At 40.4% G+C, this 23,339-nt stretch overlaps 2 protein-coding genes across 6 annotated transcripts in view; one reads left to right on the plus strand and one right to left on the minus strand.

Moving 5' to 3' along the window:
* FGD6 (FYVE, RhoGEF and PH domain containing 6) overlaps positions 1-19,739 on the minus strand; it is a 109,515-nt gene extending 89,776 nt beyond the window's left edge. For both annotated transcript variants that reach the window (XM_082666734.1, XM_082666733.1), the window contains exons 1-2: positions 19,666-19,739; positions 10,957-13,381 (exon numbers count right to left, since the gene is read on the minus strand). In XM_082666734.1, the coding sequence (XP_082522860.1) occupies positions 10,957-13,381; positions 19,666-19,681 (2,441 nt within the window). In that variant the 5' untranslated portion in view covers positions 19,682-19,739. The remainder of the gene's footprint in view (positions 1-10,956; positions 13,382-19,665) is intronic.
* A 486-nt stretch (positions 19,740-20,225) lies between these two features.
* The window catches only part of VEZT (vezatin, adherens junctions transmembrane protein), a 72,859-nt gene continuing 69,745 nt past the window's right edge, over positions 20,226-23,339 (plus strand). For 3 of the 4 annotated variants that reach the window (XM_082667026.1, XM_082667027.1, XM_082667028.1), the window contains exon 1: positions 20,232-20,334. In XM_082667026.1, coding sequence (XP_082523152.1) covers positions 20,236-20,334 — 99 coding nt within the window. In that variant the 5' untranslated portion in view covers positions 20,232-20,235. Of the gene's footprint in view, positions 20,335-23,339 lie in introns of all 4 variants that reach the window. The other variant, XM_082667029.1, reaches the window with a different exon arrangement.

Here is a 23,339-nt window from a genome sequence, read left to right on the forward strand (position 1 = left end):
CAAACACCTTTACATGAATGTCCACTATAGCTTTATTTGTAAGAGCCAAACAGTGGAAATGGCCCTTTAACTGGATGTCCTTTAAGTGGAATATTACTCAATAATAGAAAGGAAAGAGCTATTGATGCAATGCAACACCATGGATGAATCTCCAAGGAATTATGCTAAATGAAAAAAGCCAATCCCAAAGGGTTACATATTGTATGATTCTATTATATATAACATTTTTGAAATGAGTATCGATTGCCAAGGATTGGGGAGTGAGGTAGGTGGGAGGTGGGTGTGGTTATAAAAGGGCAACAAGAAGTTGTTTTGTGGTGATGGGATTGTATGGTATCTCAACTGTGATTGTGTATATACAAACCTACACACCTGATAAAATTATATAGAACTAAATACATATACACACACTGAGTATAAGTAAAACTGAGCATATTTAAGTAAGGTCAGTGGATTGTATCTGTTAATATCCTGGTTGTGCTATTTTACTATATAGTTGGGCAAAATGTTCCCAGTAAGGGAATCTTGCTAAAGTATAGCTAGTTTTTCTTACAACTGCATGTGAATTTACAGTTATATCAATAACAATTTCAATTAAAAAACAGTAAACCAGATTGTAAATTCCTTGTGGATAGGAAGTTAATGTCCTTAATTTCTCTGACTTCTAGTCTGATTCCACCTCACTCCTGCAATTTCCAAATGCTGAGACCAGCCTGAGAGAAGGGAACAATAAGAGGTAACAGTAACTATTTGGTTTCTTGTTTATCCAAGGGAAAATTAAGATTATCAATTTCTATAAAAGTAAAAACCTATATTTTACTAAAAGTCTCCATATAAATTCTATAAAATGAAATCTAAAAACCCAACTCTCTCTAAAGTCACTGATTAGCCACTTGGGAATAAAATCACTTGGAAGTATCCCTCCAGCAGTTAAAATGTCACTATGTCTACATGAGAACCAGACGCCTTTGAAAGCAACTGTCATTAGGTAGGAGTCTCTGGGCATCAGAGTCATGGAAAAGTGGCAGACTGAGGTCATGGGATTTCAGCTGGCTCCTAGAACAAAAGCCTTCAAAGCAGTACCACTCCACTGTCCCTTTTCCATCTTCTGTTTTAGCATAGAATATGGAGAAGAGGAGAGGCAGCAAACATGTGATGTAGAGCAGTGAAACATATATGTATCTACGTTTGTAGACTAAAAACTTGATTTACGTGCCTTTGACAATGAAACATCCTGATGATGAAGCCAATTGTGTAGCTATTTCTGGGTAGATTTTTAATTTGGATTAAATTGAGAGAAAAAAACTTAAAATTCATTAAACATTAGAATTATAGGATATTGAACATGAAATACAGTTTGAGTACTTTCATATACACGTATCTACCTTTAACAGCCAAGTAGAGGTTTTACCAGGCTTGCTTCAGAGAAGTCTGTTATAAAATAAGCACTGTAATTATTTTATGCCAACACAGTATTGAAATCTCCAGCAGGATGTGCACAGAAGGAATTTAAATGTTTTCTATAATATGATTTATACCATTATTTGCTTAAAATGAAGACTAGCCAGGTTTAGTTGAGCCTAGACAGGATTGAACATAGATGCTGAATTAAAAAGTCACAAAGAGGCATCTCAATCAGTTTCCCCTTGGAGGTAGATTCTGCCAGCCCGCAGGTGGAGAGGGTCAGTGATTGTGACCCGTGTCAGCGGTCCCAGCAATGATGTTAGAAAAGCTTTATCTAAGAATTTCTTTCAACCTACAGCCCAACTGAATGTGCTCTCTTGCCCAGTTTCTGGGTCTTATACTTTCATAACTCAAAAGGCTCCAGAAATCCTACCTCCTCTAATCTTCAACTAGGGAGAGTGTATTATCACCTGCCTCTTTGGGGAAAAAACCCTACCATTACTTAAATCTAATTTTTCATTAAGATAATAAGGATATTATGTTATCATAAGAGGTATTTCAGCCCTACAAAATTATTTACTTTGGAGAATCCATAAATAGTAATTAATATCAAACTACAGTGCTTTAGGGCTCAGAAAGTACTTGACAGAAAATGAAATGAGGAACTGGGATAACAGATAAAAAAGCAAGTATCATGTAAATCAGTGGGGAAATATGAGACATGCATGATTCTTTTCTGTGTCATTGATGTCCACATGCAACTGGTAAATGACAGAAACCATTTTAACTTTTGAATAGTAACCACTACTAACCTGACCAAATGCAAACATGGCATGATTACTTCCATTTTCAATGACTGAAGTATCTATTTTCTAATGATAAAACCTTTCCAATTCACAAGCTCTTTTTGCATGCTGCTCTGAAACTGCTCATTAAATTCTATACATATCACTGCAGGTGTCCGTCCCCGTGTCTTCCCTCTAGACAATGAACAAATTAGGGACAGTAATATTTTTTCAATCATGGTCCCTTGGGTAGACAGAACTCTATAATATGAACATGTTCTGATTTAAAATCATTATGTCTCAGGATCAGAAAACTTGGTTCCATACTGAGTTTATCTAAATATCAGCTGTGTGCCCCTGGGCAAGTTACTAAACCTCATTAAAGTGTTAGTTTCCTCATCTGTAATAGAAGATAATATCTATCTTATAGGATAATAGGGACTAAATAATTCTTGTGAGAGATCCTAGCATGTCAGAAATACGGAGTAAATAGTAGCTGTTACTATTAAACATGGAATCCATGCTATCTGATGTTAACAGCATTTCTTACCCTTGATATTGTCTGATAAAGTTTCGGTGAAGTGGGGAAAAAACTGGATTGATGGTGAGAATCAGAGAGTTGAAGGGAAGAAATACTCATATACTAACATATATTAGCAGCATCAGATATTTGTTGGCTGAAAGTTTCCGCTTAGTTTGAACACTCAACCTCCCTGAAATCACCGTTTAAAAAATAGGAGTCATATAATCCTGTGCTCATATGCAGCTGTGCAGCAGCCCTCCTTCCTGATAGAGGGAACAATATCTGTCATAGCAGGAGAAAAAAAGGCAATGGTACAAGCAATCCTGAAACTTTTTGCAACTAAGATCTCTTGAGTTTTCTAAATCTTGCTGTCTCTGTAATGCTTCCACAGCAGCGTTAGAAGTGGCGTGGTATTTTGAAGCACCAGGTTGGAGCCATGGTTTTGCAATTTCCCATCTCTGTGGTGTGGGGAAAGTCAACAAATCTTGCTGTGCTTGGTCTTATCAGTGAATGAGGAGGTTGGGTTGAATGATTTGTAATGACTCCTTTAGTTTTAAACTTTAATGATTCTATGACTACATTTGACCTAAAGTCACTAAAAGACATACTTTCCAAATTTTTCAAACTATCCCAAAGGCCCTCATTTAAATGTCTTCACCCCAGCTTTTGCTAACAAATAAATCATACCTGGACTAGTGAACGATCTCATCATTTACCCCTCCCTCCCCTCTCCGGAGTCCTTCCCACAACCTAACAGAGCGTTAGAGAGGAACTGTGCTTTATTCTCCTGTTTCTAATAGTGGAGCTATTGAAAGAAAAATTAAGTAGTGAAAAAACTACTCATTTAAATTGAAATCTCTGTTTACTTATGACTGTAGATACATCTAAAGACCAACAGAAAGAGGGGAAAAAACAGTTACCAGTTAATCCTTATTTATTCATTATATCTTCTTTCCTGGATTTGAAATTACAGTTGCCATGCAATTCAAATCAGAACTGCCTATCAGATTAAGGGGAAAAAAACAAAACAAAACCACGCTATTCTAAGTTTATTAAAAACCAAGTCTATACTTTAATTCTTAATGTTTCAAGTGATAATAACATATGCCAAAGTATATCAGCTGTTATAAATATGTTACCAAGAAACTGACTTTAAAAAAATACATGATCTAAGTAAAACAAAGTTTTCAACAGAATCCACAGGAGCTAAAAGAACAAGCAGTTACATTATTTCAAACAGAAAAAGGCTAAATGTGTTTGTTTTCCTTTTATTTTTTATCCAAACATTCAGGGGAAACTGACTTGCTTTGTTCAGTGTTTATTATTTTACCTTTCCTGAAGCAGAAACCAAAACACTTTGATAAACGGGATAGTCTGGTAAACAGACCCTTGAATGTTACGGCTCAGAACCACTAAACCAGTTGCATTTCCATCTTTGCCCCTTTTTCCTGAAGTCACCACCACTATGCTTCAGTTTCTTTATATATAAAAGGGTAATAACACCTAATACAGCCTTACTCCAATTCACACTTACATGGAACCAGAATGGATGCATGTAAATATGAAGGGATGAGAAAACTGAATGAAAACTGCAGAAGACAGCTGTCCTTTCTGGAAATACTATCACAGTACTTTACTCCACGGAGAGTCTATTTTACAGACCCAATTTTTATAGCCCCGGTGATAGGCTGTCTTTGCCTGATGTCAAAACTACTTGCAAATACTCTTTCCCTCCACAGATCCACAATTACCAGACCCAGACCAAACCACCAAAGTAGTTTTTCCATACCACCCAGAAGAAATTCGGCAGTTCCATTCTTGAACTTAACTTTTAAACTCAGTCTTTAATAAAAAGGTCAGCACTGCTTTGTAGCTTCCCACACCCAAAAGTACCATGACTCGACCTTCTCTTTGTACCTAATATAGTTTCAATAAAGTATTAAAATAAACAGGCTCATATAAACATGTCTATTTTTTAAATAAAGGGCTTTCCCTAAATACCAAATTAATCTATGCAACTCCAGGAAAAGATGATGCATTTAAAAGAAATGTCTGGGAGAACACAGAAAGCTTACCAAAGTATCATACAAGCACAGGCATTACTTATGAATACCTGAAATCTGAATACACTCATCCCCTTATATCTGAACAGGAGCCTGCATCTGGAATTCCCCTGAACCACCTGGAGGACTGGTGAGCCAAAGGTCATCTTCTCCACCTCTTCATCCTGTTCCCTCCTCCCTTAATATTTTCCTCATCAACACATTAACCTTTTCCTCTTTGGATACACCAGCATTTAAGAGTCATAAAAACGATTTATTTAACTTTATTGTTCTGTTTTAATGCTATTGTCCCAGTCTCACTTCCTGTTACTTTCCATTGCGTTTTTCATATACTAACGATGCTCTTGTGGGCTGGCCAGGAACCCAACTCCTACTCTGGTTATTTCTACTGCAAAAATTCATTAGGTTCCAAACATCCGACTAATATGATTAATCCATTCACAGACTGATGGATTGCCTGATTATCTTTATCTATCAGGTCCTTACAGGAATTAAAAACGCTTAGGAAAAGAATGAAGGCCCTCTTTGTCATCCTTTCCACATCTGCCCTTCCCCAAAAAGTTTATGTTGGGAACATTTCTCCAGAAAACAGGTCAGAATCTCATTTTGCAAAGCAATTTCTATCTCACTGATATAATTTTTTTTCAAGATTAAATCAAAGCCTTTATTAAACATACCTCCTTCAAACCACCTGCATTTAAACCTATACCCCTCTCCCAACTTGCAAACTGTTAGGGCTATGTGTGTGTCATTGTCACCTGGAGGGTCAGATCCAGTTGGACCGTGCAATGCTGATGCTGAAAAGCCACGCCAAGATACACCACACTGGACACACCTCCATGGTCCTGTGCCCCAGCTCCACCTCCTTGTTCAGTGTTTTCATTTTTGAAAATCACTAATTTTTTTTTTTTTTTTTTTTTTTGCGGTACGCGGGCCTCTCACCGTTGTGGCCTCTCCCGTGGTGGAGCACAAGCTCCGGACGCGCAGGCTCAGTGGCCATGGCTCACAGGCCCAGCCACTCCACAGCATGTGGGATCCTCCCGGGCCAGGGCACCAACCCGTGTCCCCTGCATCGGCAGGCGGGCTCTCAACCACTGCACCACCAGGGAAGCCCCACTGATATAATTTTTAATTGCAATTTCGTGAAAACAAAATGAGAACCTTGGCTAAATTTTTAAAATACATATTTTATTTTTACTATTCAAAATTTAATAAAAACCTAGCAATGGAAAAACAATCATTTATCTCAAAAAATAATGCCACCTTTTTTCCCCCAAATGTGCAAATGTAAGCTATCTCAAAACAATATATTTTTACCAAGGAAGACAGGATGCGTGTGTGTGTGTGTGTGTGTGTGTGTGTACACACAATCACAATGTAGGATGTTTGTTTTTCCATCTCTGGCTAAAAATATGCACTCTAAAAGTATAAAGTGACGTTCTATCACTTAAAAGCATATATATTTGATAAAATATCACTTAATCTGTTTTGGCAAGAATGAGACCAAAGTAATATAGTTGGACAAAATACTGCACTTTAACTAATTCCTAATACATATTTAAAAGGAAAAAAGAAAAGCTTTACTGCCAAGAAATAAAATCCGCAGTTTCAAATGTAGGGTAAGTATGTAAACAAATAGATTTGCCAAACCTGTGTGGCTATGGTTCCAACACAAGAAACACAGAGTTAAAGAGCCATACAAATGTTTGATATTTCCTGAGCTGATGCTGAAAATAACTTACAGGAAAGGGCTGCTGTTGAGACACATGAGTCCCAACCCTCACCTTCTAAGCGAGCTTAATCTCACTGGTGCTATGACAACCATGGAAATGCTCATTACGGGTTATTAATTTATACTTTCATCATTATATTAAAACCCAACAATACCACTAGATGGTAAATGCAACCCAAGAGATAGCTTCTAGACTGGGTCTGAAGATTTATGACACAAATGCCATAATGGGATTTGAGACTTGAAATACCATTCGGCAGCTCTTTAAGCCCAGTTTTGTGTTTAAAATAGGGAGAAAACAAACAATGAAGCTGCTCTTACCCAGGTTAGAAAATGACCTCCTAAATGCCAAATCCAATCTTGTCCATTTTATAAGCCTTAGGTCAAGTGTCACCATCTCTGTGAAGTCATGCACCCTGCGCGGGATATAACTCAGACAAAGCTTGGATTACCAAAACCATGTGTCCTATAACTGAGCCACCTCACTGGGCAGAAACTCCTAGGGAGGAGCACCCCCTTCCACCTTTGAATGCACAGTGCCTGACACATGGTCAGCCTTGTGCAGTAAATAAACTGAGGACTTGCTACATTACCCAGGAAAACCCAATTACCACACATTTTCTTCCAAGTGCTTGTAATAAGGACAAACTAAAACAACAGAGGAAAACCCTGGAATGTTTCCAGGGAAAATTTTTCTTGGTTATAGAATCAAGAAATCGGCTACACTTTTAAGAGGAAAATTCCAATGTTTGGGCACGAATAGTTTGCGATTTGTCCCTAACTCCTTAACATCAGAGGCCCAAACTTGAGGAACTTCCTTATGGAAATCACACTTCTTAAACAACAGTAGTAAATGAGCACTCATCACCTGCATGCCAGTGAGAGAAAAAGGCCCACTGTCTGATAGTTGTTTTAGATTTATCATGTCTGAAACATATCAAGGAAGAGGGTAACTATACCCCAAACTCACTGGAATACTCCAAAGTGGCTCACAATCTTACTTCAGACAAAATTGCTTCTGAGAACTCAGAGCAATGGCCCAATGATGACTTACCTGGAAATACCTAAAGCTATGTTTCTTTGGCTTCACCCTCCTTCCCCTTGAGATTTGGCCGTTCAGCCTTCCTAGTGCCACTCCTTACCATCCAGGCTCCCTCCCTCAGTTTCTTCCACTCAGGAGACAGGAGACTGGGGAGGGTGAAAGGGGAGGGATAGGAATAATAAAGAAGAAAAGAGGGAAAGCAAATCCACTGCAGCCTAATTCCCAACCACCCAGCCCTTCCCTTCTCCTTATCACTCGCAGTGCCTTCAGCGCCTTACAGTCTTTCTCACCGCAAGCCCAGCCCCCAATTTCCTCATTTTTCCTTAGTCACCTCACCCTTTCCACAAACCCTGTAGCCTCAGAAGCAGCAGATTTGCTCCACTGACATCCCGGTGCTCAACTCCACCCTGGCCAACTCTCCTGCATCAGCACAAAGCACAGAGAGGAAGAATTTTCCTGGGAAGAGGGAAGGGGAAGCCAGTACCGTAATGGTTAATATATTTGGGGGACTAAACTGGGACCTTTACCACCATTTCCACAACTGTTTCCTTGGAAAACTCATGCTGAGTTCCAAATTTTCATGAACTTTTAGAACACAATCCTTTTTGGAATTGGGGGCTGCCTGCAATTCTTTCCTGATAAGTTATAAACACGTTGTTATAAATTTGTAAATGTTAAGTAGTTGGATTCATGAAACATCTATACTCTAAAGAAGGTGACCATATGGGCTACCTCAAGCTTGGCCAATGTCTGTTTACTAATCCAGAATCTTCCTGGTTATATATGTAGACTCAGTAAAACTAATGAGTCTGTGAATCAGTCCCCTCTGTAAGATCCAAAACCTCTTCCCCGAGGCCTAAGAAACTGTTAAAGACACTCTCTTGATTCACTTCAGCAGAAGAATCTTAAACAGGGTTCATCTGTGTTTTTTCTTATCATTTTAGAAAACTAGGGTGTTGGATTTTGAGTTAATTACTCTAAAACACAGGTCTATATTTTCAACAGCCATATTCCCAAACAGGATTCCACGTGGATCCACTCAGCTCACCTGAAACGGATGCCCCACTTCTCATTTACCTTATTCTGGGCTGGCCAGGTGTCCTCCTCATGAAGGCTTGAATTTTGCTTTCTCCTTCTACGTGATGTTGTTTACAAAAGGTACAACCTCCCAGGCAGAACCGTTAGTATGGCCCTATGACTGAAGGCTTTTGATTCAGCTGGCACATTTTAGGAATCTCAAGCCAGTGTAGGCCTCCCCGCTCCAGGCCTAAACAAAAATCTCCATGGAAAGCAAAATTCAAAAGCAGAGCTCACCCACTCCTCACCAGGCTGCCCTACTTGACAGCTTCAACCTGTCCAAAGCCGCCCTCGGTTTCCTGTGGCCTTGAGAAAGAACCCTCCTTATGAATGCCATCCAGCTGCACTGGCTGGCTGTGAACCTTAACCCCTTCCATGCTGGTTCCCCTCACCCGAGCAGCAGTGCCCTAAAGGCATAAGAACAAGTTCTAGAAGTTTATTGTGTTAGAGATAATGACAAACCCTTCAGATTAAGCCTGAGGGCCAACAGGAAACTTACACTAAGGGCCAAACCTCCAATTTTAAGGAAAAACTCTATCTTAGCTAAGGATAGCAGTATGCCACAAAGAAGCCAAATTCATTCCTTACATACACAAACACACACAAAATAATACACAAAAACTTGTTAAAAGGAAGGCAGTACCAACAAAATTGTTCCATGGTGAGAAAAGCAGGCATGAAAATAGACTTTTTTTTTTTTAAGTTGGATACTTAACTCCACTCTCCATTGAAACGTTTATGCCAAGGGAGAGGCTTTTGCCTAGGTACTAACATTCAGAGAGTAGACAGTTGTAAACAGAATGAAGTCAGATATGAGAAAAGGAAGTAAGACAAGGAAGGTAAGTCTTTTATGGGTTAAAGGAGGAAGGGCAGAGAGGACTGAGTAAAGAAAAGTGCTAGGAGACCATCTGAAAGTGAAAACAACTATTTACTTTACTTGATGCGATTTTTGCTTAATAATTTGATTTATTCAATTCACCCAATAAGCCTTTTTTTTGAGCCCCTGCTATGTGCCACATGTGTTACTATTTCTACAGAAGTCCTATTTTAAGACGTAAGCACTCAAAGGCTTGAAGTTAATAACCTAAGAATATGAAGACTTCAAAAAGGGTCTGTGTACTTCGTGTTAAACACAAAACACGTTAAGTACAATGCCAAGGCTCCCGTTGTGACTAGGGAGAGAGAAGGAAGCTGCTTCCACAGTTACCTCCTTTCCCTCTCTTTCACTCATTCTCTCATTTACTCAACCAACATCTACTGATTCCTACTAAGACCCTTGCTTGGCCTTATGCAGGACAAAAAGATATGACCAGAACGCTTAGAGCTTAAAACCAAATACCAATCAGACAATTCTACCATAAATCAGACTGAGATAAAGGATACCACAGCATAATTGGGAAGTCAGAATAGGAAATAAACACTTCCCACTAAGTAAGTGTAGCAGCTTCATGATGCAAAGGGTTGCTGAGCAGGACCATCAAGAATGTGCAAGGTTTCGAAAACAAACAAACAAAAAACCACATGGAAGGGCTTCCCTGGTGGCGCAGTGGTTGAGAGTCCGCCTGCCGATGCAGGGGACACAGGTTCGTGCCCCGGTCTGGGAAGATCCCACATGCCGCGGAGCGGCTGGGCCCGTAAGCCATGGCCGCTGAGCCTGCGCGTCTGGAGCCTGTGCTCCACAACGGGAGAGACCACAGGTTTCAGTTAAGACAGATGAAGTAGGTACACCAGAGGTAGGAAGTACACATACAAAAGTGAGAAAGGACAGTAATTATGTTTTTTCTGCATTTTTCCTATGTCTATCTGAAGTTGTTAATTAGCCTTCAACAAGCAAAATAACTAATCCTCAAAGAGTAGTGAATTTTGCAAATTTAGAGGTTTTACCTGACAAGGGCAACATAGGTAAACACAGATTTCAAAAACTTCACAGATTTCTTACACCTAGCAAATAAACCTCATTGAATTGGCCATTTTCCTCCCGTAGGTTCTTGCTATGACTTCCAAGTTGGTGCTTTAGAGGAACTGGGATGTTTCTGTTCTAGGTGTTCCTTGTAGTACCTATACTACTACTACCACTGGTTCAAATTCTTTGAATCAGCTACTAAAATAAGTCAACTACATAAAGGCTGCATTGCAAACACCCATCCCCACTATATGATAAAAAGAGACTGCACTTTGGAAACAATTTAACATACGCTTAACTAAACCACTCCCTCAGGAAGTGATTTTTTTCCCACGTATGAGATCTTAACCTACCTCACAGGGCTGCTGAAGGTTAATTTCAGTGATGCAAGCAAAAGGGTGGTATCTGTCTGACACCTAAGTGTTACCTGGAATGCTGATGTCTGGGTGCAAGTTGCAGCTGGCCATCTGGAGCTTCATATGGCTCTTGTACCTCATACACATTTGCATCAGTGTCCTCCACACTGCTGGAATTCTGCCATTCCAGCTCTGGAGTTTTCCCCACAGTCATAATAAATGGCAAGTTCTCATACTCTGGTATTTCCTCATAATGGCGTATATTTTCATACTCCGGCGCACAGCCGCTTATAACAGATTTGCAAGGTGCCTGCGAGGATGACTCCCTGGAGAGCATTTGTTCATCCAAAGACTCAGCTCTTGGTCCATTAGCTGCACTGGTCTGGCCCCGCGACTTCTTCCTCTTCTTTTGGGATTCCAGGCTATAGTTATCTGCCGAATATGCCTTAATGTGTTTATTTCTCTTTTCTTCTACCAACAAGCCATGCCAATCACTTTCACTCCCTTTTCTCTCCCCACCCGCAAGGCTGCCTGAGGTTGTGTCTCCGAGTTGGCTACTCTTGGACCAAAATTTCTGGAAGTCACTCTTCATGAAACAGATGGACAGCTTCATGTTGAGCAACTTCTTTAAAGAGTTCTTCTTTTGAGAGTCTTTGCAAGGCTTAGTGCACCTTTCCACATCCACAGCAGATAATGATTTTGCTCTAGGCTTGGTCAGGGCAGTGGGAGGCTCACTGTTTGAGGATACAGTAACAGACTTTAAGGATTCTGGGTTCCCTGAAAAGGGTATAATAGGATGAGGTAATTTCCACACTGGCTTCTCTGAAGCCCGTTTAGGCATATCAAAGGAGGACGACACACCACGGTTTTGGGCACATAAATGCTGAAGGTGATTTCTTTCTAAACCCTTCTCTGAACTTTTTTCTTCGTTTGAGGGATAAGAACTTTTCTCCACAAGCTCCTCTGAGGCAGCCTTTTTAAGCACTCCTGCAGCAGGTAAGCTGTGTCTTTGAGGTTTTTTGGGGACAATTCTTGAGGAACTTTCATCTTTTATCATAGATTCCTTTTGCAGTTGAGGGGCAGACACTCCCCGGTTACAGGCAGTAGGCAAATGTTCGGTGCAGGTTAATTTGAGTTGCTTGGGCAGGCTCATAGATAGAGTACTGCATCTTATAAAACTGGTCCTTTTGTCCACAGCAGGTGACATACTAGAACCATCTCCTGTCTTGTCAGAATTCAAATTAGAGTCTGTCTCTAAAGGAGATGCCATATTTTCAAAGGAAGATGTTTCAGGACTCAAAGGTTTTTGTGAATTGATTAAGTTTTGTCTGTCACCGTTAAAGTCCACATTCAATTCACTTTTATTTCCTGGCTTCACTTTGTCCACCTGTTCCTGGTTACACAAAACATTCCGATGAAAAACACTGATTTTATTGTTTTTCAAACTATCTTCAAAAAGACAAAGAGAGCTACTGTCTACATTCTCTGGTTCTTCGTTACTTTCGCTAGGAGTATCTATCTGTTTCTGGCGTAATAGGCGTGCAGCACGTGTCTTTCTGGGCTTGGGAGTTGGAAATTTGGGGGTGTATGGCACTAAGTGAATTTCCAAGGGACCAAGGTCTTTGACTTCTGATTTCTTAATATCTCCATCTGAAGATAAAAAAGTACTCCTTTTACCATTTTCTAGAGCTTCTTGTTCAGATGAATGAAAGTGAGTGTTGCTTTTTTCATTGTCACCCTGATTAGCTTCAAAATTTTGAAATTCATCACTAGGAAGTTGTAGGTGGCAATGGTGATGATCAGAAACTTTTTCGAAGCTGGACAGGGACGGTGACAAATCTGCAAATTCAATTCTGAATTGTCTGTTGGAATTACAGCCATCACTCATTTCTGGACTGTCTGTGAATCTGTGCTTCTGTGGAAAAATAAAAGGTGACGTTCGTTGTGTTAAAACATCTTTGAGCTTCTCTTCCAGGATGCTTGCCTTTAAAACTACTTCACTCTGGCTCTTGATCTTTTCATCATTAGAATCACATTTACGCTGAGTTTTTATAGCTGAAGAGGACTCACCAATTTTATTATTTTCTAAATTTTCATGCATTTCCAGGGGCCCTAAGACAAGCTGCTTGACACACAAATTTTCTCTATTTCCAAGCTTATGGTTACACTCAGAACGGCAGGAACACATTGGTAAAATATAATCACTGCTCTGATGCCCTCTGTTTTTGCAGCTAGAGTTGTCAATGCTTTCAGGGGATTCCTGTTTATGCTCTTCCAGGTTCACGATGATTTTCCTTGATGGTGACCGCCTGATGTCTTGAACGGGTGAGGCCTTCAGCACTTTTGGTTTCGGAGCTATTGCTGGTTTGGTTTTCTTTGTTGACTGTGGAACACTAGAAACCACGATCTCAGGTTTAGGTGCAACAGGAGGTGGAGCTGGCTTATTATTTGCCACCACAAACTTTGGCTTGGGAGCCACTGGTGGCTTCTTAATCTCTAGAAAGGAAAAAAAAATCTGATAACCAAAAAACCAAAGCATAAGATAAATGATTAAATTTGATGACATTTTTACTTTTGACAATATGCTGAACTTGCATTTTACTAGGTAGTTTATACTATTCAGAGTCTATTATTACTCTTGAAAATTCCTTAAATTGCCCTCCAGTTCCAGTACACATAGCTTTGCATATATTGTACATTGCTTAATAAGTCCAATACAGTTTTTCTTCTAACTCTGGAATGGATTACCATATCTTCAGGCAACACTAAATGAAATACAGTAACTGGCTTCTGCTTGAGATCCGTATGTAGGAGAAGGCACTTCAGTTCATTTGCTGAGTGCTAAGAGTTGAATCTGCCTAAGGTTTATGTAGGATGCAACTCTTTAAGCTTCTCATGTGAATAAGCAGTACATATTCTTCTACCTCAATGACATACAGTAGAATTGTATGAATGCCCTTCATCAATGACCTATCCCACTAGAACCACAAAATAACCTAAAAAGGAATACAGAAATCAGAAATTTTCCAAACTGAAAAGTAATGATACTATAATATTTGAGGCTCTTGATAAGGTTGGCATTTTTTCTGTGCAGGGGTTGTCAAATCGGAATTTTCACTATAATCCTTCACTGAGCTTTATTTTTAAAAAGTCAAGGCCTACGCTCTACCCCAGGTGATTACGCTGTGTACTCTTCATTTATAACCACTATTCTAGTGCATTTAAAAGATGACCATAATTCCTATTGTAGCAATTCTTTCTTGGCATTATGTAAAAAGAACTCAATGAGCACCTATTACACTGTGCTAGATTTGCAAAGATCTGCTACTAACCTACAGGAACCTAAATAAAAGGTACACAGGGCCTCCCTGGTGGCGCAGTGGTTGACAGTCCACCTGCCGATACAGCGGACACGGGTTCGTGCCCCGGTCTGGGAAGATCCCATGTGCCGCGCAGCGGCTGGGCATCCGGAGCCTGTGCTCCGCAAGGGGAGAGGCCACAACAGTGAGAGGCCTGCGTACCGCAAAAAGAAAAAAAAAAAAGCTTCACACAAAAGACCTATAAAATGAAGTTACACAGATTCTGAACATCCTCATTTTAAACGTTCTTTTATGTTTTTCTACCTATACTATCACTTATCACCCCATCATATTTCCCAAAACAAGGTAAAACGTATTTTATCTTATACTTCTTATACTTATGTTTGTTCCTCCAACAGGATCTAACGCTTAATGAAAACTTAGTGAAAAACATAAACATAAACCTTTCAAAATATCATCTGCTGGACATTGTTTAAGTACTTGAATACACAGAGGCTTCAATTCTTCACTTGGTGAGGAGTTTCTTTTCAACAAAGGAAATTAGTCATAACACTCCAACCCGGGAAGATATTACAGGGACATGAGTAGTGAGGAAAAAAAAAAGAGTAGGGTGCTCTACTTCCTTTTACCAACCGAGGAAGAATTTCTCAAACCCCTAATACTCTGTTCAACCAAGATCACCTGATGACAGATGCCTTCTCATTCAATTCCTCAGGATAATGTTATAATAAAAAAGATATGAAGTATTTCCAAAATGACAATACAAATTCCCAACACCATGCAATTTCGTTGTGTTCAATAAGCGTGTTATTATTGTTTTCTTAGGTAGAAAAAATTTTAAAACCATTCAAAGCCTAATGATAAAGCTTGGTGTAATGGTCTATTAAACTCCTGACATATAAAGTCAAGTCTTAAGAAAAAGTATGAATGCCCTAGGCCTCTTACCTCCCATCTTACTCAAGATAAGGAAAACAGACAGACCATCACACTGATTTCATTTCTGTAAGCATTCTGAAAACATCCTACCTCTGGGCATTTTGAAGGAATTAAAAAAAAAAAAAGAAATCAGTTCTGTAACATGGAAAGAGTTCTGGAGATTGGCTGCACAGCAGTATGAATGTACTTAACGCTACTGAACTGTACACTTAAAAATAGTACAGACGGGGGCTTCCCTGGTAGCGCAGTGGTTGAGAGTCCACCTGCCGATGCAGGGTACACGGGTTCGTGACCCGGTCTGGGAAGATCCCACGTGTGGCGGAGCAGCTGGGCCCATGAGCCATGGCCGCTGAGCCTGCACGTCCGTAGCCTGTGCTCCGCAATGGGAGAGGCCACAACAGTGACAGGCCCGCGTACCCTAAAAAAAAAAAAAAAAAAATAGTACAGATTGGGGGCTTCCCTGGTGGCGCTGCGGTTGAGAGTCTGCCTGCCAATGCAAGGGACGCAGGTTCAAGCCCTGGTCTGGGAGGATCCCACATGCCGCGGAAGAACTGGGCCCGTGAGCCACAACTACTGAGCCTGCGCGTCTGGAGCCTGTGCTCCGCAACAAGAGAGGCCGCGACAGTGAGAGGCCCGCATACCACGATGAAGAGTGGCCCTCACTCGCACAACTAGAGAAAGCCCTCGCACAGAAACGAAGACCCAACACAGCCAAAATAAATAAAATAAAATAAATAGTATAGATGGTAAATTTATGTTAGGTGTATTTTACCAAAACTAAAAACAACAAACAAAAAAAACCCTGTCTCATTAATCTTTTACTTTCTGAATCTTAGAGCCTTTTCAAAAGCTTCAGGGTCATTTACCCAACCAATTTTTGCTATTTTAGTTCAATCATTTTTCATAAATCTCTGTTCTTAGTGTCCTAGAAATTCAATTAACTATATGAATTATGGTCAATTACCAACAGATATAGCGCAGCATCATGTACCTAACTGCCTCAACACATACTCACTGAATTAAACAAAGAACTGCGAGCTTTGGCTTAGCTAACCGTGTATTGGAGGAGGCCAATAACATAACTGGGTGTGCCTCTGTGGAGAACTGGTTGCCTCAGTTTCCTTACTTGCAAATGAGGGAGCTGAACAGATCTCTAAAGCCTAAATGATTCTGAGATGATAACTTCAGGAGATATCTGCTTCAGGAGAACCCTTAGATTCTCTAGCCACTTTGCCCTGTGTGATTTTTCTTCCGTGTACCTCCCTCTGTCTTCACCACTAGAAGGCAAGCTCCAGGAGGGCAGGTACTTTGTCTCTTTGCTGTATCCCCAATGCTAAACATAGGGCCTGGGAACAGTCAGAGCTGCCACATACGCATAGTCTTTACTATATCTCAATAACAAGATATTTCTTTAAAAAGAAATCAATATCCACTTAAATGTAGAATATTTTGAAAAGTTAACAGGAATCAACTTCAATAGGATTACTGAATAAGTTCTTCTTTTTTAAAATTTATTTATTTATGGCTGCGTTGGGTCTTCGTTGCTGCGCACAGGTTTTCTCTAGTTGCGGAGAGTGGGGGTTCTTCTTTTTTGGGGGGGGGTTATTCTTCTTAGTGGTGTGCGGGCTTCTCATTGTGGTGACTTCTCTTGCTGTGGAGCACGGGCTCTAGGTGCGCGGGCTTCAGTAATTGTGGCATGTGGGCTCAGCAGTTGTGGCTTGTGGGCTCTAGAGTGCAGGCTCAGTAGTTGTGGCGCCACGGGCTTAGTTGCTCCACAGCATGTGGGATCTTCCCAGACCAGGGCTTGAACCAGTGTCCCCTGCATTGGCAGGTGGATTCTTAACCACTGTGCCACCAGGGAAGTCCCTAAGCTCTTAATTATTAGTAGGAACAAGTGTTCAACTAAGTCATAGAATAGCAATATTTGAAGTCCTTCATCATTATTATTTTTTTTATTTTAAAATTATTTCTTTATGTTTTAGTGGCTCTATTTTGAAAGAAACACAGCTCAAAAAATAACAAGCCTTTATATTACGGTCTGCTCCAATGTCAAACTCTTGAAATAAGTGCACGATGTTTGGAAATGGATCCAGCACCTTTGGATATTAATACTGTATCAACAGTCAGACCCAAAGCTTTTTAGAGCATAGCAGCAAATCTTTTATTTACACAGCTGTTTGGCTCCAGGGAAAAATAAGGTAAGAAAGTAAAGCACTAGTACCATTTTACTAACAATTACAAACACACTCATCATCTATTACATACAGATGGCGGCGGTCCACGTGCAACACTTTCTTAGCTATTGGACCAGCCAAAAAGCAAAGCACAGCACATGTACACCAAGACCTGTACATGTTCAAAAATATATGAAATATATTTCTATAATTATCTCTCCTTTTTTCATATACTGATTAGAATAATTCTAAAATCTCTATTGTGGGCCTACTCTTTCACAGACACAGAAAAACAAAGCAAGCTCTTCTTCAGGATACATATATCTTAGATGTTCTACATTTTTCTTATTGCCTTAAATTAAGCCAACCATCCCAAATACCACAGATTAGAGTCCCTGTAAACAAACATCCCCTCCCCCAACTTCAAATAACATTCCTAAAGTTTTAATGAATTCTGAATACTGTTCCAAAGAGCATCATAAACAGCTTGTAAGAATGATGAACACATAATTTTATAAGAATAGGATACAAATAAAACCGCAGTTCTTTTCCATATTCTCCATTTAGACATGAGAAAAAATAATAAATCTTAACAGATGGGAGAATGAAAAAGTAGTTAATGCTTCTCAGCAAACCGTGCTAAAAACCAACTAACTCAGCTAAACACAGGAAGTGTCCCTCTTTTAAACACCACAAAAATGTCTGTGGACTTCTTTAATTATAAAGTTGATAAAATATAAAAATAGTCTGCATTATTCGAGGGTCATTCAAATGAAAGAATAATAAAATTCCAGACTGAGACCTAGATCCGGTTTACATATTTAAATGTAGAATTAAATGCTTCTGTATGGGTTCATTATAAACTGTTAGGACTGGAACTGAAAACTGATACATATAAGGTATGAATTTTAAATGTGTTTGACACTGGAGAGGAGAGTTAAAGTTGGCTGGAAGGATTTTAAAATCTCCAACCACTTTAAATTGAAATTAAATTAGACTTGTTCCTTAATAAAACTTAAAGTGAGGCACAGAAATTTAGGATGAAAATAGTTCACCTCAAGTAAGTAGAAAGCCTCCCTCTGGTAAGGAAAAGAGAGTTTATAAATAACATAATTCCCAGTACACGATGACATATCTCCTGCACACACATATAGCATCAAAAAGGAAAGATCCACAACATCTTCCTCAGGAATACTATTATGGGAACATTTCATCCCTTGCTTTCTTATTCCTATTGGCTAAACTTCTTGCCTCGTTAGTTGTAATCTGACTACACCTAGCCGTACAACCTCCAATATATCTAGGCTTTAGAAAGAATACAAACCAGAATATTTAGTGCTGTTTGACAGTTACAAGATGCAGGAATTTAAAATAAATGCCAAGAAAAGCTAAGAAAATTTAATCTGATACTTACATGCTGGTTCTAGAAGTAACTGTGGTGAAGCTTTACACTATTTTACTATAAAATGTCTAATGAAAGCTTATTTATTACAACGTGGGCAAAAATGTTTCTTAATACTGAATACGTTATTAAGTTCTGGCTTAAAAATTAACCTATGTTCTTATAAGTGAATTTAACACCACTTTAGTAATTATTTTGGAAAATAGGAACTGTTCCTTCAGAATGTTTAGAAACACAACGTCCAGAATTCTTCAAAGTCTACACAAAGGTAATACAACAGGCTTTGCCATTTGGATAAAGGGAAACGGCGACAGGAGGCAGACAAAAAATCAGGCTTTGTCTACACTAACCAGGTAGAAATAGGGGGAAAAATCCATTAAAAATTGGATGAAGATGAACCAAAACCTTGGCATCGGCAATTCTACTCCTCTGCTCCTCAGGTAACCGGGGGAAAACCACCAAAACAGGAGTAAAAATGTCTAAACCTCTTTACTTAATAAGGGTCAGGGTTTCCAGTCGACATTAGGGGTTAAAGCCACTCAGCCTAGTCGCCGAGTTCAACACTCCGGGAACACTGCCCTTTCCTAGAATAACTGATTTCTTAACATGGGAATCTAAACTATTTTCATACGCAAAGGCAAAGTCGCTCAAATTTTAGGAGAGAAAAGTAAACGCCCTCTTTACATTTCCCGTTTCACCTGGCGCTAAGAGCCCCCAACACGGTCTTCTTTTAAAAGGAGGTCCCAAGAGACACACTATTTCCAAAGAGCCCCTCTTGGCACGAAGGAACGAAAAAATCCGGCAGCAAACACCGTCTCCTCCGCACAGTCCTGAGGAAAGGTAGAGGGAATATCGCTAACCCATCCAGGAGGACAAAGTTGCTCCGAGCCCAAGACCTGCAGCGCTCGCTACAAACTTTCCAGCGGCAGCGCGAGCGCCGTCACTTACCGGCGGCAGAAGTCATGATTCCCCCGTGCAGCTCGCTTCCCCGCTCGCCCCCCTCAATCCCCGCTCCCCTTACAGTCCATTGTTTCAACAGTTTGGGCAGAAGAGAAAAGCCCCGGCAGAGCCCACATTCCGTCCCGCGGCCCCGAGGCGCAACCCCAGCGCCGCACAAAGGACGCGGCCGGCTCCGGGGACCCGGCGGCGCTCCCGGGCGCGAGCCGCCGGCGACGGGCGGGCGGGCACGAGCGCCGCCCAGCCGAGATCCCGGCAGACGGCCACGCGCGCACACGAGCAGTGCTCACCGCGGCTTCGCCGGCGCGCGCCCTTCTCCAGCTCCAAAAAAAAATCAGAGCTCCAGGCGCCCCCTGCTAGTCGCGGCTGTAAAAAGCGGACAAAAGCCCCAGCCTCCTCCAATCAGGGGGCCCGAGTTTCCGCCCGTTCCCGCCCCTCCCGCCCACACGTTCAAGCTCAGCGCCAATGAGCGGGCCTGAAAAAGGGGCGTGAGCTGTGAGGCATGCTGGGAATTGTAGTTTTCTGGACTCACGGGACCTTCAGAAGCAGACGCCTGGGCGCATGCAGCCGGTTCTCCCGCCTTCATTTCCCATCGTGCTGAGGCGGGTGGCATGGCGGAGAAGGATGACACCGGATTTTGACGAAGAGGTGGTTTTTGAGGTAAGGGGAAAATGGCGGTGCGTGTGAATTGCCTTTGTTTGATTAGGACGAGGGAGAAGGCGAGGAGGCCGGGCGAGAGGCAGATCCCGGGGCGAGGAATCGGGTGACGCTCCTGCCGGCCTCGGTCACCGAATCTCGGCAATTTCCGGGCCTAATGTTGGACGCAGCCTGACAGGTGTAGCCTGAGGCTCTCTCGCCGCGCCCGGCCTCTGCCTCGGGCCCTCCCAGAATTCCCAGCCAGGCCGGTGGACTAGAACCCTGCTTGTTCCTACTCACCCGTACGATTTAGCCTCCACAGTTTTAGTCCCCGATTTGTTCGGGTCAGTATCCAGAAATGCCCCAGGTCACAGTTCGCGGTCGAGGCGTGGCCCTCGGAATGGAGGCAGCAGGTGCTAGTTTTTGTTTTTGTTTTTGTTTTCTTATACCGTGGTTTAATATCTGTATGTGGGACCTACTGTGGGTGATTTGGGCCGGGGCATCTCAGCATCTAATTCTTTTGTCCTTTGCTGTTGCGCTAGGTGTAGCTAGTTCTTCTGATTCGAGGCTCGGGTGTGAGTGCTTTTGTGTGGGACTATTTTAAGACGTTCTCTGCCATCTTGAATGAAAACAAAAACAAAAAAACAGTCTAGTGTTTTTGTTGCCATTTGTCTATCAGACACAGGTGAAAAGTCACACCCCTGTATAAGGCATGTATGTATACTTTACTAAAATCCATTCATCCGACAAGATTTTAAAAAATTTAAAAGAAACGGCTCATTCCATACCATCAGAGAGCTACGCAATAAATAGTACAGAATGGTAAATGTTGAAACATATACAAACTGTCATTGGAGGATTGATTTGGAAACCGCTGTCTGTTCTTGTGGCCTCGCAGACACTACACCCAGTATATGGATATTGGAGGTGGATCTTGAACTGTGAATATGTTTAGAGAGATGGAAGGGAGAAAATGCATTATAAGGAAAGAGAACAGAGTATCTCAAGGTTGGGAGGTGTGAAAGTACCTGGTGTAGATTTTTCAGGGACTTGAATGTGGAGTGTCGCTATATAAAGTGGTTTGATGGGGCTGGAATGAAGAAGTAGTGGAAGATAGGGCTCTTTTACCAAAAGGGAGTGCCTGGATTTGAGGAGGTCAGTAGGGAAGGCAAGCGCCTGAGTTCTGGAAAAGAGAGAAGAAATAATTGAATAATGGCTTGGACAGATACTTCTAAGGTAAAATCGAGGAAACAGTTACAAAATAGAATGTGGGAGATGAAGAAGAGACAAAAATCTATGTTGCTTAGATTGCTAGAGAGAGGAAAGTGGGTGGATACTTTTTTACCCTATTCTTAGATATCTGAGTATAATAGTAATACATGCTCAAAGAACATTTCATTGTAGAAAACAAGCCACAAAATTAAAATCACTCATTTTCCTACCACCCACAGATGGCCACTATTAACATTATAGTATGTGTTCTTACAGACTTTTTTCTATTCAAATGTATGTTTGATATTTTTTAAAACACAAAAAATATACCACATAGAATTTTATATGTATTTTTCAGTGAGTCTTTTCCTATTCATTACTCTTTGAAAACAATAACATAATATCCAATCATGTATGTGTATCATAATATAACTATTTTCCCATTCTTGGTTATATTGTTTCAAAATACAATTGTAATCAGCACTGACATAAGTCCATCTTTTACTGCATCTCTGATTTTTCCTTATAGTAATTTCTAGAAGGGAAACTAGTGGGTCAAAGGATATGAACATTTTTTAAGACTTATGCAGAAAGGTTATACCTATTCAAGTTTCCATTAGGAGTATTTTCACCAAATCCTCAGCAGCAACCTTATTAGTTTCCTTTAATCTTTGTTAATTTTATAGGAAAAAATAGCATTCTGTTGTTCTAATTTACATTTTGTGCATTTACTGGGAACATTTTTATTTCTTTCTTGAGCATTTTTTTGTAGTTTTTGCTCATTTTACTATTGGATGTTAGCTTCTTACGACTTGCATACGTTTTACTTTGTTTGTTTGTTTGTTTTTTGATGTGAACCCGGTGTAAAGTCTTTATTGAATTTGTTGCAATATTGCTTCTGTTTTATGTTTTGGTTTTCTGGCTGTGAGGCATGTGGGATCTTAGCTCCCTGACCAGGGATCAAACCTGCAACCCCTGCATTGGAAGGTGAAGTTTCAACCACTGGACCGCCAGGGAAGTCCCTTGCATACGTTTTTCATATGTTACTTAACCGTACCATACTTCTAGAAATTTTTTTTAGTTTGTAGTTTAATTTATTTGCTTTTTGTCACATACATTAATTTTTATTGCAGCATGATATTCGTAAGAAAAGTGCACAAATCATAAATGTGCAGATTGATGAATTTTCACATGTTGAATACATCCATGTAACCAGTACCCATGTTAAGAAACTGAACGTCAACCAGCACACCAGAAACTCCCTTTTACTCCCTTTCAGTCACTTCTCCCCACCCCAAAGATAACCACAATTCAGACTTGTAATAACTAACTTAGATTCCTTTTGTCTATTTTTATAGTTTACACACTGGGCAATTCCATTTGTATATGCTCTTTTTGCTCTGACTTTTTGCTCTCTGGTTTTGTTTGTTAGATTCATCCATATGGTCATGTGAGCATTTTTTATTTCTCTGTAGTATTCCATGTGAATGCATGACCATTTTTAAATCCACTCTACTATTAATGGTCTTTGGGTGATTTCCAGTTTGAGACTATTATGAACAGTGCTAGTATGAACCTTTTAGTATATATGTCTTATTGAACATATTTCTGTTGAGTATATACTTAGACGTGGAACTGCTAAGTCATAGGAAATATATACATTCACCTGTGTAGATATTGCCAAACACTATTCCAAAGTGGTGGTACCAATTTATATTCCTACCAGCAGTACAGGAGAGGTCCAGTTGCTCTATAGCCTCACCAACACTTGCTAATTTCAGTTTCTCTTTTTACCATTCTGGTAGGTGTGTACTGGT

This window comes from Grampus griseus, assembly GCF_964374135.1.
Source record: "Grampus griseus genome assembly, chromosome: 11".
In the NCBI taxonomy this organism is placed as follows: Eukaryota; Metazoa; Chordata; class Mammalia; order Artiodactyla; family Delphinidae; genus Grampus; species Grampus griseus.